Source organism: Vanellus vanellus (assembly GCF_965231255.1).
Source record: "Vanellus vanellus genome assembly, chromosome: 25".
Classification (NCBI taxonomy): Eukaryota; Metazoa; Chordata; class Aves; order Charadriiformes; family Charadriidae; genus Vanellus; species Vanellus vanellus.
The window spans coordinates 2,703,996-2,717,994 of record NC_138930.1 but is presented as its reverse complement, the minus strand read 5'-3'; the positions used below and the strand labels follow the sequence as shown (position 1 = coordinate 2,717,994).

The window sequence follows — 13,999 nt, the reverse complement described above, 5'->3', positions numbered from 1 at the left end:
CTCCTTCAGACTGGGCATCGGAGCTAGAGGCCAAGGTAAGGGAAGAGAACAGTCCTCCCTTCTGAAAAATCCAGCCCAGGACCATAAATTGGCTACGACCAGAAGAGATCACAGAAGCTACTTGCATTATTTCTCTCATAATGTCATAGGCAAACGTTGATCTTGGCAATCTTTGTGCAGCAAATGGAAACTCTGCTAGAGACCTGGACTTCCATTAAACAAGTCTCAAGCATTTTCCTTGCAGGGAGACTGTACAAGAGTGGCATTAAACACCTCTCTGTCAGTACGGAGATGGGTCCGTGAGACATGAGGGCGACCACAGCCGGAGGTCTCGGTCACCAGCTCACCCTCGTGGAGCAGGACATCTGCCTCCCTTGCTGTGCTCGTTACACCTCTGGCTCCCACCCTCGTTGTCTGGGTACAGTCCCACCATGTCCCCCAGGGACAAATCCAGGCTGTGAGGGGCAGGGGGAAACCAAACACCTAATTCATGGTGTCTTCCTCAGCATCCCTGGGGCAGGGACCTCCCCCCAGTGTCCCCCATCCCACAGCAGGTCCCTCACAGTCTCTGTTAGAACTTGTACCCACCAAGTGTCCCCTCATGTCATGGATAATCCCTTGGTGTTTCCAGGGTAGGGACCCTCCAGTGTCCCCCAGCCCACAGCAGGTCCCTCACAGTCTCTGTTGGAACTTGGACCCACCAGTGTCCCCTTGTGTCATAGCTGGTCACTTGCTGTTTCCAGGGCAGGGACACCCCAGTGTCCCCCAGCCCACAGCAGGTCCCTCACGGTGTCTCTCAGCACACGGTCCCCTCATGTCAGGGAGGGCTCCTCTGTGTCCCGGGGCTGGGACCCCCTCCGTACCCCCTTATCCCTCAGCGTCCCCAGGGGAGGCAGAGACCCCTCGGTGTCCCCTCAGCTCACGAGGGTCCCATGGCGGTCCCGGGCGCAGGGACCCTTCAGTTTCCCCTCAGCGGGGGTCGCCGCGCCCCCCGCCCGCCGGCGAGCCCCGGCGCTGAGGGGATGGTGGCGAGGGGGCCCGTCGGCCGTGCCGGGCCGGGCCCGGCCCCGCTCCGCTCCGCCCCGCTCGGCCTGGGACCGCCGCCGCCGCCTCCTTTTATACCGGGGCTAAATTTAGGCTGCGCCCGAGCCGCTGCCTCCCCGCCCGCCCCGTCCGGGACGCGTTTCCTCCGCTCCCTGCAATTGGCTTGAGGCCGCCCGCGCCCGCGTTATAAGCTGAGGAGGGCGGCTCGCCGCGCCGCGCCGTCCGCCGTCCCGCCCGGCCGCACCATGGCGCTCAGCGACACCATCCTGCCCTCCTTCGCCACCTTCGCCAGCCCCTGCCGCGAGAAAACCCTCCACGAAGTGAGTCTCGCCCGTGTCCCCCCCCTCCACCACCACCCCCCGCCTCCAGCCCCATCTCCCGCCGCCGCGCTGAGGGCCGGCGCAGCTCATCGCACGGGTGGCCCCGCTTCTCCCTAACCCCCCCCCCCCAGACACACAGCCCACCTCTAACCTTCTCCCTTTTCTTTCTCCCCCAGAGGTGGAAGTGCGACCAGGAGGCCAAGACCCCCGCCGGCACCTGGGGTGGCCTCTCCCCGCGCAAAGAGGATGAAGATCTCAACAACGTGCTGGATTTTATCCTTTCCATGGGCAGCGACAGCTACGGCCAGGGCGCAGCCGGTGGGGACTATCCCCCAGCCCAAGGGGAGAGCAGTGGCTTTTACCAGACAAACCCGTCCCCGGGATGCTACAGTGCCCTGGAGCAGGGCAGCCCCCCACCCTACAACGCCGGCATCGTGCCAGAGATGATCCGCACCGAGATGGACTCCAACTACTGCCCTCCTGGCAACGTCCACGGGCGGTTCTTCGTGACACCCAGCTTCGGCGGCCCGCAGTTCGTCGAGAACATTAAGCCCGAGCCCGACATGGACAATTATGGACCGGTCCTGGGTCTGGTGCCCCAGGCTTGCCCCAAGATCAAGCAGGAGGGCAACGCGACCTGCATGATGGCCTATGAGCAGCCCCGGGTGGCCAGCTCCCCCCAGATCCCTGGGGCAGAGACGCCCCCGCTGAGCCCCGACGATCTCATGGTGAATGACTGCCACACGCAGATGATGTGCCCCTCGTCCGTGTCCTTCCAGCAAAGCTACCACCCAGCCTCCGGCTTCCACCACCCGCAGACTCATCTCCAGTACCAGAACACCTCCCAGTTTGGGCTTTTCGAGGACAGCCTGCCCTTACAACCCTCTGCTCCCAGAGGCATGCTCACCCCTCCGTCCTCCCCTCTGGAGCTGCTGGACTCCAAACCAAAAAGAGGACGTCGGTCCTGGCCGCGGAAGAGGACGGCCACTCACACGTGCACCTACGCGGGTTGTGGGAAGACCTACACCAAGAGTTCGCACCTGAAGGCCCACCTCAGGACGCACACAGGTAAATACGGCCGGTTGCCTTCGTCCGATTGCCGCCTGTATAAAAGTTTCCAGCCTGAGCTTTAACCCTGTAGTCCCTTATACTCCAGGAGTATTCAAGGTTGAGCTGTGACAGCTGGTCAGGTCTATAGTGTTTAAGTGTTTGCCTACACATATGTAGGTCAGAGCTTTTACTGGGGGCTTCCAACGCCCTTTCCCAAAAGGTTGGCGCTGCAGCTATAGATGAGTGAAGGAATTGCTAGAGCAGTCTCGTTTGGCTTAAAAGCGCTTGGATCTTATTGTGGCAGGGCTCGGTAGCAAATAAAAGGCTGCGCCGAGATAAACTCGGAAGGTTGCCTGGCATGTGATGCTGCCTGTACGTGGGAGTGCCGCGCTGAGTCACGCTCTCTCTGATTTCTCCAACAGGTGAAAAGCCCTACCACTGCAACTGGGAAGGCTGCGGCTGGAAGTTCGCCCGCTCCGACGAGCTCACCCGTCACTATCGCAAGCACACCGGCCACCGGCCCTTCCAGTGCCACCTCTGCGACAGGGCGTTCTCCAGGTCGGACCACCTGGCTTTGCACATGAAACGGCACATGTAGCCCGAGAGACTCTGACCTGCCAACAGTGGACGTTAATTTAACTGCTCAGGTGCAGAAGCGTTAAAAACTTGTAGCTGGTACTACGTAGGGAGGCACCGATGCTCTAGTGATGGGAGCTGAGGAGGATTCGACACAAGGAGACTTAGCCAGGCATCTCCTGCAGAGAATTTGACGTGACTGTATCAGTGAACCTGCCGTCCCGGTCGGGAGAACTGGGGTTATTTATGCAGTTTCTGTGAAGGGTAAACTCTGTACAGACTGTAAGAAGAAGCTGTAAATATGTGTTTTCCCAAGTCTAACTGCCCAGTCCTAAGCTTTACAAGACAATGTTTGTATGGAAACTGCCTGAAGTTGACCCTAGGAGAGATTAAATGAATGTTACTGTAGCTAACGATGTTATTTTAGATCTCAGTTGAAGGCATGGCTAAGAGAACACTCCTATTGTTAGACTGTTTGTTTCACAGGTGCAATAATATTCTTGTTTGCCATGATCTACACTAGAAGTACAGGGCTTGATGTCTTGTAAGAAAATAACCTATTTTACTGTAATTTTTTATATATTGTAAATAATTTTATACAATTGAGAAATATTGTATATGTAAATAGAAGACAAATGGGTATTTTGCCTGTTTCTGTTTTTATAAAAACATAATTTTTCATTGTTTGAAAACATTTCATCTTTTTAATAAAATAAGTTTTTAATTGCTGTGACTTTTACTCTCCTTTTGAGGTCTCCCTGTTACTTTTGCCCCTGATGGCTGGACCAACAACCACCTGGTTGTGTTTTAAATTACCAACGACTGTAAGAAGACACTTCAAAAACCTGAGCTATGGATTTTTCTAAAACAGATAACAGAGCACGTAATTCATTCTCAGCAGTAAGCAAGATACAATACGGTGTTTTATCAAAAAGATCCAGTAGGAAAGCAGATCACATTCAAAATACACTTCCTAAAAATGGTTAAGTAAGCAACACTGTAATTTCAGTCTCATTTCTAGTTTATGCTAGACTATTTTAATAGCATCCTTAATGTTTTCCAGATGCAGTTATAGTTTTGCCAGCAGTGTGTGGGTTTTTACTATAAATTTAAACACTGCATTTTTGCAATTACGGAGGCTTATTTTAAGGCATTCTTGTACATAAATTATCCTCGCTCTCAAGAGCTCAGTGTAGAATTCCAATAGAACAGTAGTGGAATTTAAACATAAATTCACAACACAGGTTAAAATGCCTTCATAACTCATTCCCCCAAACTGAAATTCACTTAGTAATTTTGCATCCCACCTAGATTTCAGGAGTTGAGAAAGATATTTACTATTTTGGAGGAAAACAAGTTTCCCAGGAATCCCGATACTGAAAACTAATTTCAACTAAAGTGGACGCTGCGATAGCTGCAGCAGGGAAATAGCTGCAACGAGCCAAAGGGAACCCCCCGAAAGCTCTTCCACAGCTGCAAATGAGCCATAAGGCCAAAGCAGTGTATCTGTGCAATTACCCTCGCACTCCGATGAGGATCCTCTGTACAGCTACGCTTTAGTGGTGAGCCTTGATACTTGTACAACAAAATCGCTGTTAATGAAGATGCAGAGTCAGCTTATTATTAGAGCATTTTCCTTAACATCTGGCTAGTTGGAACTTGACTTTAATCAAGATTGTGACATTTTTCTGACTTTACAAGTTAGAATACACAGGAATGAAATCAACAGGAATACATTTAAAGTAACTACAAATATAGCTATTCTTCTGTGAAAGCAAAGTCTGCAGTTGTTCATGTGGAACAGATGTATTTTGGGCTTCTAATCATTGACATGGAAGAATGAGTTCCACATTTCACTTTTATAGCTCTTTCAAAGTGAAATATAAGGGAGATTTAACATTTCTTCATTAAAAACAAAACTCATTTATTTGCTAGAAAAAAATTGCACAATCTAATTCCAGAAAGTGAGGATGACTTAAAGATGTTCTAAAATTAGCACATTCATTGTTGCAACAGTTCTAGGTATTTCCTTCTCTTTCCCCATAGCCGGAGATTTTCATATTTCAGCATGTCCTTTGGTGTTTTTAACCTTAAGAACATGATTTTGGAGATTAATTCTTCCCCTTACCTTTCCATAGTCCCCCCGGCTTTCCCTTGCTCTGTCTCAAGAGCTGACAGTGGTTTCAGTCACGCCCACGTTAGTGACACAGTACAATCGTACACTTTTTTCGTAATGAAATGAAAGCCGGCGCAGGGGGTTGACCCCCGGGCTGCAGTGGGTACGGCCACCCCTCGGTGCATGGCCCCGCACGTGGCTGAGGACGGTCCCAGCGGTGGGGGAGAGCCTGGAAGCATCACGACGTGCTTATCCGGCTCCGCTCCTCCCCAGCCCTCTGCTCATCTCGGTGCCCTCTCTTAGGTGGCCCATTGGTCTGACCACTTTTGGAGCCTCCCAAATTAAAAGAGCACAAGGCAGCTGCAGCGAGTGAACTGGCACAAAGCCTGAACGCTGCACAGCGCCTGCATGCAGAGCGTAATGTTCCTGCAACCACCAACCCTTAACCCCCCCCACCGTCACTTGTGTGGCTCCTCTGTAGCACCCACCACAATGGCATGGGTGCTCCTCCTCCAGGAGCTCCGCATGGGGACGTCCAGGCTTCCCTTTGCTCGTCGAGCCCTAAGGGTGATGATAACCTCTGCTACCTCTGCTCCTCGTCACTAAAAGGTCTTCAGATAAGATATTTGTTATCTGCATGATACCGTGTTACCAAACGACGCTCAAATCATGACGCCCGGCGGGGACCTGCTCTGCCGTCTGCTGCTCATGGCGTAAAAATGAGCTGGTTGTGTCCTCTGAGCTTTTAGATTTGTTGCAACTCAACTGAAAATAGGGCAAAGCATCCTCTTACATATAAATATAAAACCCAAACATAGAAAAATATATAGATACAGGCCTCAAAGTGGGGAGGGACAGGGGGCACAAAACAGTAATAAAAGCTCATGGCCAACTTTATTTTAATAGGTGAAGGGAGGGTATATATGATAATTTCTGTGTGGTCTTTACAGGAAACTGCAGGTTCTTGAATCTCGAGATAATCTCGTAGCAGAAAGAAAGAGATGCTGATCTCATTCTTCTCACATTCTATTATGAGTAATTGTCAACTCTCTTTTTCTATTTTTTTTTTTTTAATTGCCTTAAATTAGTGCATCCAAAGATATGTCGATATGATTTCACCAATCTACCCCTGGCCGGCAGGAAATCACTAGCCCTCTGCAACATCTTCTAATAATAGACCACCAGGTCATCATCTTTTAAGTAATTTTGTTCTAATTAACGCGAAAGACCCAGAATCCCATCTGCCTCCCTGGGAGCACGCAGCAAAGACCTGCCCTCTCCATCTGCAGCTATCCTGGATTTGATTTTGACACTCTAGGGAAAGGAAAAAAAAAAAAAAAAGAAAAGAAAAGAAAAAGTAGTAGTTAAACCCGATAGGAGGAAACGTAGAGTCCGTTGTAAACAAGATTTTCACACATATTCTTATAAGATACCACAGTGATGGGCGCACTACACTTGCGAGATAGATTGCCAGATTAGATAGAGCACGTTAAGTACAGCAAACGAGCAAATCCTGCACTATGTCCCCAGTGAAAGTTTTTAGCAAATATTTCTGAACCCGAGACACCATCCAGAGGAGTTACTGTTTAAAGTCAGTTAATTCCACGCCGGGTTTCAGAGCGCGGCGTTTCGCTCCGCCGAAAACGGTTATTCTCTCACCTGCCGCCTTCAGCAGCGGCAGTTAAAGCTGTCCTACATGGGAGCGCGGCTTCAGAGAGCACCCCAAGGCAGAGGCTGCTGCTGCCACTGCTGAAGCAGCACCCAGCCCCGCCGCTCGCCGCCTTCCAGCTCCCCGGGGAGACGCAGCGCCCCGCAAAGCCGCCCAGCACCGCACCAGCGCCCCACCAGCAGGGCCCAGTGCAAACCACTTTTTTTTTTTTTTTTTTTTAAATCCTTAAGTTCGAGGCTGGACTAGAAACCCTCCAGCTTTTTCTGGGAGTTCATTTCACATTCATAGTTTTTCGGGTGATCAGGGCTGGGGGGGGGGGGGGGGGGGGAGTTTAAGCTTTAATTTTGGCCACAGCTCACCTCCGGTGGGGATGGGGGGGGGGTCAGCCTGTGCCAGTCCCGGGTTGCTCGCTGCCTGAAAAACAACGTCTCGCTCGAAAACTTTGGTCCTCCGTCCACAAGAAGTGCCAAAAAAAGTTTGTCCATTCTTCAAATTATAGGATTGTGCGGTTCTGTGGTTTTCTGTGGTAGAAGCTCTGTGGTTTCTAAAGCTATTTTGTGCACCTATAACACAGAGTAGCTGTTAGGCTTGTCTTAAATGGAATTTTCGAAGCCAGAATCCCAAGCTCTAGCAATTTCTTTTGCTATATTTAAATAAAACAACTACAACAAAGTCATGTAGCCATCGCCATGGTAACTAGCAGTGTTGGGGGGAAACATAAAGAGGAAAATTCAATCCAAACCCCGTGTAATTTAACAGGGAGAAAGCTATCCCCGTCGCTGACATCCCACACGTGCTTGGCGGCATCTACAAACCCTAAAATTCCTGCAGGTCCTTGAAGCAGCCACTCTCAGGTGGGGCTGTACCAGGTCCCACCTGCCCGGGACTCATCCTGCGTGCCGAGAGCAGGGTGCTTTGAGCGCCTCAAAGGGTCCAGGGCTGCAACAACCCCTCTGCCCCCAGCCCGGCTCTGGCTCAGCACCATTCAGAAACATGTTTCCCGTGGATTTGGGGGAGAAGGGACAGATTTACAAGCCAAACCCCAGTAACCAAAAGCAGGTTGCCATACACAGTTCACGGGCCCTGGAGGTAACTGCCTCAACTTACTGATTCCCGGGGACTCCTTAAACCTCTGTACCGTTTGATCCCAAACAGCCGATTCCCCATCTCTTAGGCTGAGATTGGGAATAGCCTCTGCCACGAAATAGCCTTTAAACTTGAAATGCACAGCAGCGGCAAGGATTTATCCTCAACTCGTTAGGCAGAAAATACGTTTGATTTAATCTTTTGAGGTCTGACTTTTCAGCCACAGTTATTTGATCTTATAATATTTTATGTAGACACAAAAAATGAGTCATCTGCACTGCTTTATATGATGACAACGTATTAACTTTATGAAAACCACCTTTCCAAGCCCAAGGAGAGCAGGAGCAACAAACTTTTCATTTACTCTGTGACCACAGTTAGCATTAGTTACCTGCTTATTTACCTGCTTCAATTATAATTCCTTTTAGCAAATCAAAAGGATTCTGCCCTTTGTAGCAGACATAAATTCAGCAACAGAGAAATTGCAGATGAACTTACCTATTGCAGGTTTTTAATTAGATACGGTATCCCTTTAAATCGCTTTTACTTTGGCTTCTTGCACTTCTTACAGCTCAGAGCATTCCTGGAGTTCTGACCTATCATTATGTCATCAGGAAACATCTGGAGTATCACACTGGACATCCCTGTGACATTTAATACATTAAGCGAGAAGCTACCGAGCCCGAGGCTTAAACACAAAACAAAACACACACACACATAAAATCCTCAAATCCCAACCACCGTGTTTTTTTTACAGCCCGTGCAGGATGACAGCATAAGTGGGTTTTGATACAGTGATGATTTTATATCGCAAAATGAGGGATGTAGGGTGCCCGGGACAGGCAGAGCGAGCCCAGGGCGCGTTCCTCGGCACAGCTCCCTTCTGCAAAGCTGTGACCGAGGACAGCACTTACGGGAAGTCAAACAGCAGAAAAACATTATGTTTGCAGCTGATGAGAATTCATCAATAGGGAAGGCTGTAGCACTTGTAAGAAACGCTGCATCAGCACCAATAAAAAGTTTTAATTGCCATCATTACGTTAAAAAAAAATGCTAACCAGACAGGAGGTAAAAGATGTCCGGAGTGACTAAACCGATAGTCACGTACAGCAGACAGGAGATTCAGCAGTTTTCTCCCGGTAGCGCCTCCCCAAGAAAAACACGACTGCGATTCGAGCGGCCGAGACGGCAGCGAGAGCGTAGGGCTTCACAAGGCAAGCGGCTCTTGGGCCATACCCGCGTACAGCCGACAAACGCTGCGTTCGCTTTTGAGGTTTAAGAGCAGGGCGCGTAGCTGAGCCCCTTCGCCTTCGAGTTCCCGCTTGGAAGTGTTCGCAAACAGGTATTTGGGGAAGCATTGGGACGAGCACATCGTCAGACTCCAAACACTCGAGTGGGAGCAAAACACAGAGCTGCGGCTCCTGTTTTTGTAAGCGAAGAGGAGCGTTACACGATGGGAGAAGCCGGGTAGGAAGTTGCGCCTGTCTGTGACACGCGACAGTCAAATCCTGCCTTCAAAATGTCAGCGTACTAAAAATACTGCTGGAGAGCGATTCCGAGAGAAACCTGCCGCGGCGATGCGGTGTTAACCGTGCCAACGTGTGCAGAAGCAGAGTAAATAAAACAAACAGATGGGAGAATAATGAGTCAAACAAAGCGAATAACGTGGAATAGCATGACAGTGAGGTGTGTTTTTCCAGCAAGCAGAAAGGGTTTGTCCCTGGCCATGTCTCTAACCTAACCCCTCCCAGCATAAGCAGCCTGGATGTTCAGCATTGCGGCACACAAATTGTTTTGGAAAGGGTGCGGCGTTGGGTTTTCCGACTGGTCTGTACAGAACAAACGTAGCCGGGATGAGGAAGAAGGGGAAGGAGAGAGGGAAAACAGCACACGGAGGGCAACAGCCAAAAGGAAAAAGATCTCGACGCAGAGAATCGAGCAGTGGTTCTAAGCAAGATGCCAAGTTCGACACTAAAGCTTGTGAAATCATGGACCAAAAAAAAGTAAAGAAAGATTGCCGAAGTCTCAGAGCTCCAAAAAGTAACTTTTCATTTATTATATTAAACAATAACATTTCTCTTATTATATTAAACAATAAACACATGAGATGGGTTAAAATTAAAATACCTTTCAATTTGTTATGATATTTGAAAGATAAATATAACTACAATAATGTACATATTTGGAGATATTAGTCAAATTTAGGTCAACATTGCAGTTTCCACTTTGTGTTTCCACCTTTTTTAGGTCAGACTAAAGAACATCGTATTAAAAGGGACACCAGAAGAGCACTCTCCAATTGTAACAGCTGACGGAACCATAGTCACTAGAAGTTTTCTTTTTAAAGTTAAAACTTAAAGGGGAAGGCAGAAGCTGGAAAAATGAAAATTCCATTTTATAACAAATTAGCCTTTATTTATAAAACTTTCAAGTAAAAAGAGCAGTATATCAACTGATAAAACAGGCGTGTCAATGAATAAGAGTTAACATATTTACTCTAAAAATAAATCTTCTGTGATTCCACCATACTCCAAGCGCAATTCCTTTCTAAGAAAAGATGTTTGTTGTGAAGCCTACAGGGAGGCACAATGGTTGACACACAACAACTTCGCTGTTCCGCCAGTGCAGGAAGATATTTGAACTAGATCGTTAATAGCACAGATCAATTCACTTTAACAGAGTTCCAACTCTAAATGAGGATTAAAGAGAAATGAAGTTCCTGAGAGGGAGGAATAAAACGCAGAAGGGAGAAATCAAACTCTTACATGAGGGAAAGCGACAATTCTACTTGGACCAAAATTCCTTGGGCCTCGGTTCTACAGAATAAATACTCTTCTCAATGGAGAAACACTAAAGAAGAAATAGTAACCCCAAAAGGATTATAAGAAGAATCCAAGAAAAGTGCATTATCTTTGAGCATAAGATGACAAAAATAATTTCTACAAAATTTCTGACAACAGATTTCACAGACAGGAACTAAAAAAAAAGGAAAAAAAAAAAGAAAAGGTTACACAGTCAGACACAGCTTGGAATTTCCTACGCTTTGGGAGCACGTAACATGAAATAAAACACAGTAAGGACTGACGATCCTCACAGGGCAGAGATTTCAAAAGGAAAAAATTGCCAATATAAAAATATTTCATACAGCGTTATTGTAGAGGTACTACTTTTATGAGCATCTGTTTTTATTGCAGAATGACTGGTATGTTTTACGACAGGACTATTTGAATATAACTTAGGGAAACCACTCGAGGCAATTGCGAACTCACTGGTCTATAAAGGATGATGTGGGTAATTCAATACCTGTGTCCTACATGCAAAGTTTGCATGCGTAGGTTCAACGTGAGTAATTGTCCGTCTTTCCTGTTTTAACTGTTGTGCCTCGGTGCTGTGTGCAATTCAAGGTTTTCCGTGAGTCATTCCAGCAGTGACGATACTCTGCATAAAACACACATGTGCCACTATAAAAGCCTACTAAACTCACTGTGATTGCTCAACGTACCACGGAGCCTCATAATTTATCCGACTAGAAAGTAGAATCACCTCCATTCTTTCCTCAAAGCCAAGAATGCAATGGATAGTCATTCCTCCTGAAGGAAAAGCTTAGGTGGAAACGGAGGAGAAACAGAGCTGAAATCCAGATGACAATTATGCGCAACCTATATAACTGGAATGAAGCAAGAAAAACACGTTTGCCACCTTAGCGTGCGACTGCTTGGGGCGTGTGTGTATGGGAGTAGCTCCTTAAAAATAATTTTTAAAAAAGGGAAAAAAAAGAAAGAGAGAGAAGTGAAACTACAAACAAATGTAGGAGAAAAATCATTGCCTCGGCCTAGAGAAAAAGAAAAGATGACATGACCATCACATGCAAGGAGATCAGAAATTGAGCCTACATTTCCAAAAGAGACTTAAAAAACTCAAAAGAATGTGAAATCGCATCCAGTGCGGATGATGCCTACTTTCTGCCAGGTTTCTCTCTCGCACTTGGCACGGCTACTGCACACAGGTTTTCATGCCAATGAAAGTAATCGTGAAACAAATGTATTAGAAGTAGTCATTTCTCCGTCTTTTTTCTTTCACCAGAACTTTGAAATTCTAAGAGCCGTGTTCTAATCTGCATTTCTGTGAAAATTCCATTTCTGTATCCATCTGTTTAGAGAATACATACATACACACAAGCTTTAATATATAGAATATATATGCATATTCTACATATTCATCGTATATACACATTTTATGTACAGCACAAGTAACTATATACTAGACATAGTATGTGGACATATATAGTATATACACACACTATTATTACATTATACAATACACTATATATATATATACACACATAGACACAAATAATATGGATCTCCTATTGTACACTGTATATGCATTGTGTATACTCACATTTTATATATCTTGCATTGTACATATTTTCTCTGCCCAAATAGCGATAGGCCTATTTGTGCTTTAAATTTCACTGTTCTGGAGGAAGAAGAAGATCAATGTCTTGCGAAAAAAATGTTTTGTTTTAGAAGAACAAGTGCAGGTATTATACAAAACACGGAGTTATAAGCATAAGGGAAGAACGTGGGTATCTTCCTTTTTGTACGGAAAACTGCATGAAACACAATGGGGAGAAATCACGGCTCAGTTTTCTTCTACTGCAGTGTCTAAGATTTTGACTCAAGAGTGTTTCAGTGAACCTAAGGTTACTAAGTCTAATACCCGGTGCATAGAGAACAGGTTCTGTCCTGGTTCATTTGCTTGATCTTCCGGTACTTCCCAAGCAAATATGAAGAATGAGTCAATAAGGAAACAGGAAAACGAGCAATTAGTTCTAACACTACATGGAATGCTAGATTAATTCACATTTCTGGCTTCCTGCTGAGCATCTTGAAAACACTGACTCGTTGCCTTAGAAGCGCTATAAATTGCAGAATTTTAGAGCACTGACAAAGTAGCAGAAAGTCCTGTTACGGTACGTAACTCAGAAAATGAATCAAGCCGTTTAGCTCATCCGCCCCGTCCCACTGGAGCGACGTCATCCAAGCAGCAGCCCCAAAGCGCTTTTCCTTTCTAAAGTGGCACTACATATGAAGGGGGGGTTATTGTAGCAGAAAAGACACCACAAAGACTCAGGCCCAAATGAAAATGCAAAGGAGCAGCTTACGCATGGATACAATTTGTTTAACTTCCCCAAGAATCCTGCAGCCATTCAATTCTGAAAACTGCTCTTTCATAGCAAAAGTCTTCCCTCGTGTTAGCGACAGACCGACCCAAGTTTCCTCTCAGAGATTTCAAGTCCTGTGCACCAATGGAAAAGAGAATTTGTTGACATTTTAGTACGTTTGATCATTTAAGCTACCATATTTTAGAGAAAAATTACCACAATGGGAAGGGATTTCAAATCAGGTTCTGTAAAATTAAGAAATAACTTCGACTGCATTCCAAAGGGGTCGTTAAAAGACAGTATTAAAGATCATTATATGGTTGTATTTGAGACTAGAATGCATCTTCTCCCCTTCTGAGGGGAATTAACAATTCACATTATTTGCAGTACTGCTAGCACAGGAGACCCACAGCAAACAGGGAATTGTGACTCCTATAACTGCATTTTGAGAGGTGGGGGTTCGCTTTTGTCGTACGTGTTGCTGCATACGTAAATGGAGGGATGCGCCTGTGTGCACGTACGTACATACACACACGGGCACTCGCCCATACACCTACTCACAAAAGCCCGAGACAAGAAACGCCACATCGTAGCTGCCTTTCAGAGCTGAAAACTACAAAGAAGATTAAAAGGATCCAATCCGATTCTTATCTCTGTAAGGAAAGCATCCAGAATAAGGCAATTACAACAGAATGGGGAAAGAGTGTTTTCATTCAGTGAACAGGCACTATCTTTGTATTCTGAAAAATCAAAGTGAGGAAGCAAGGATGTAAAAAATATAAACGCATTAAAGATGATGAAGGAATACCACATTTTCAAAAAAATAGAGAAAATGTTATAAGGGCTGCATCAGTAAAAACACAGACTGTTAAGCTTCATATTCCTACAGAACCAAGGATAAGAAAGCGGATATACATAAGGACACGTAAAAAATTCTGTGCTAGATGCCTATTCTACTTAGACATAGAAGT

The 13,999-nt window shown here is 46.3% G+C and overlaps 1 protein-coding gene across 1 annotated transcript; it reads left to right on the top strand.

Moving 5' to 3' along the window:
* The first annotated feature begins 1,270 nt into the window (after positions 1-1,270).
* Positions 1,271-3,718, top strand: KLF2 (KLF transcription factor 2). Its single transcript, XM_082495578.1, has 3 exons — positions 1,271-1,364; positions 1,541-2,432; positions 2,837-3,718. The coding sequence occupies exons 1-3, from the start codon at positions 1,290-1,292 to the stop codon at positions 3,010-3,012; spliced, it is 1,143 nt and encodes a 380-aa protein (XP_082351704.1). The 5' UTR covers positions 1,271-1,289; the 3' UTR covers positions 3,013-3,718.
* Positions 3,719-13,999: the final 10,281 nt, after the last annotated feature.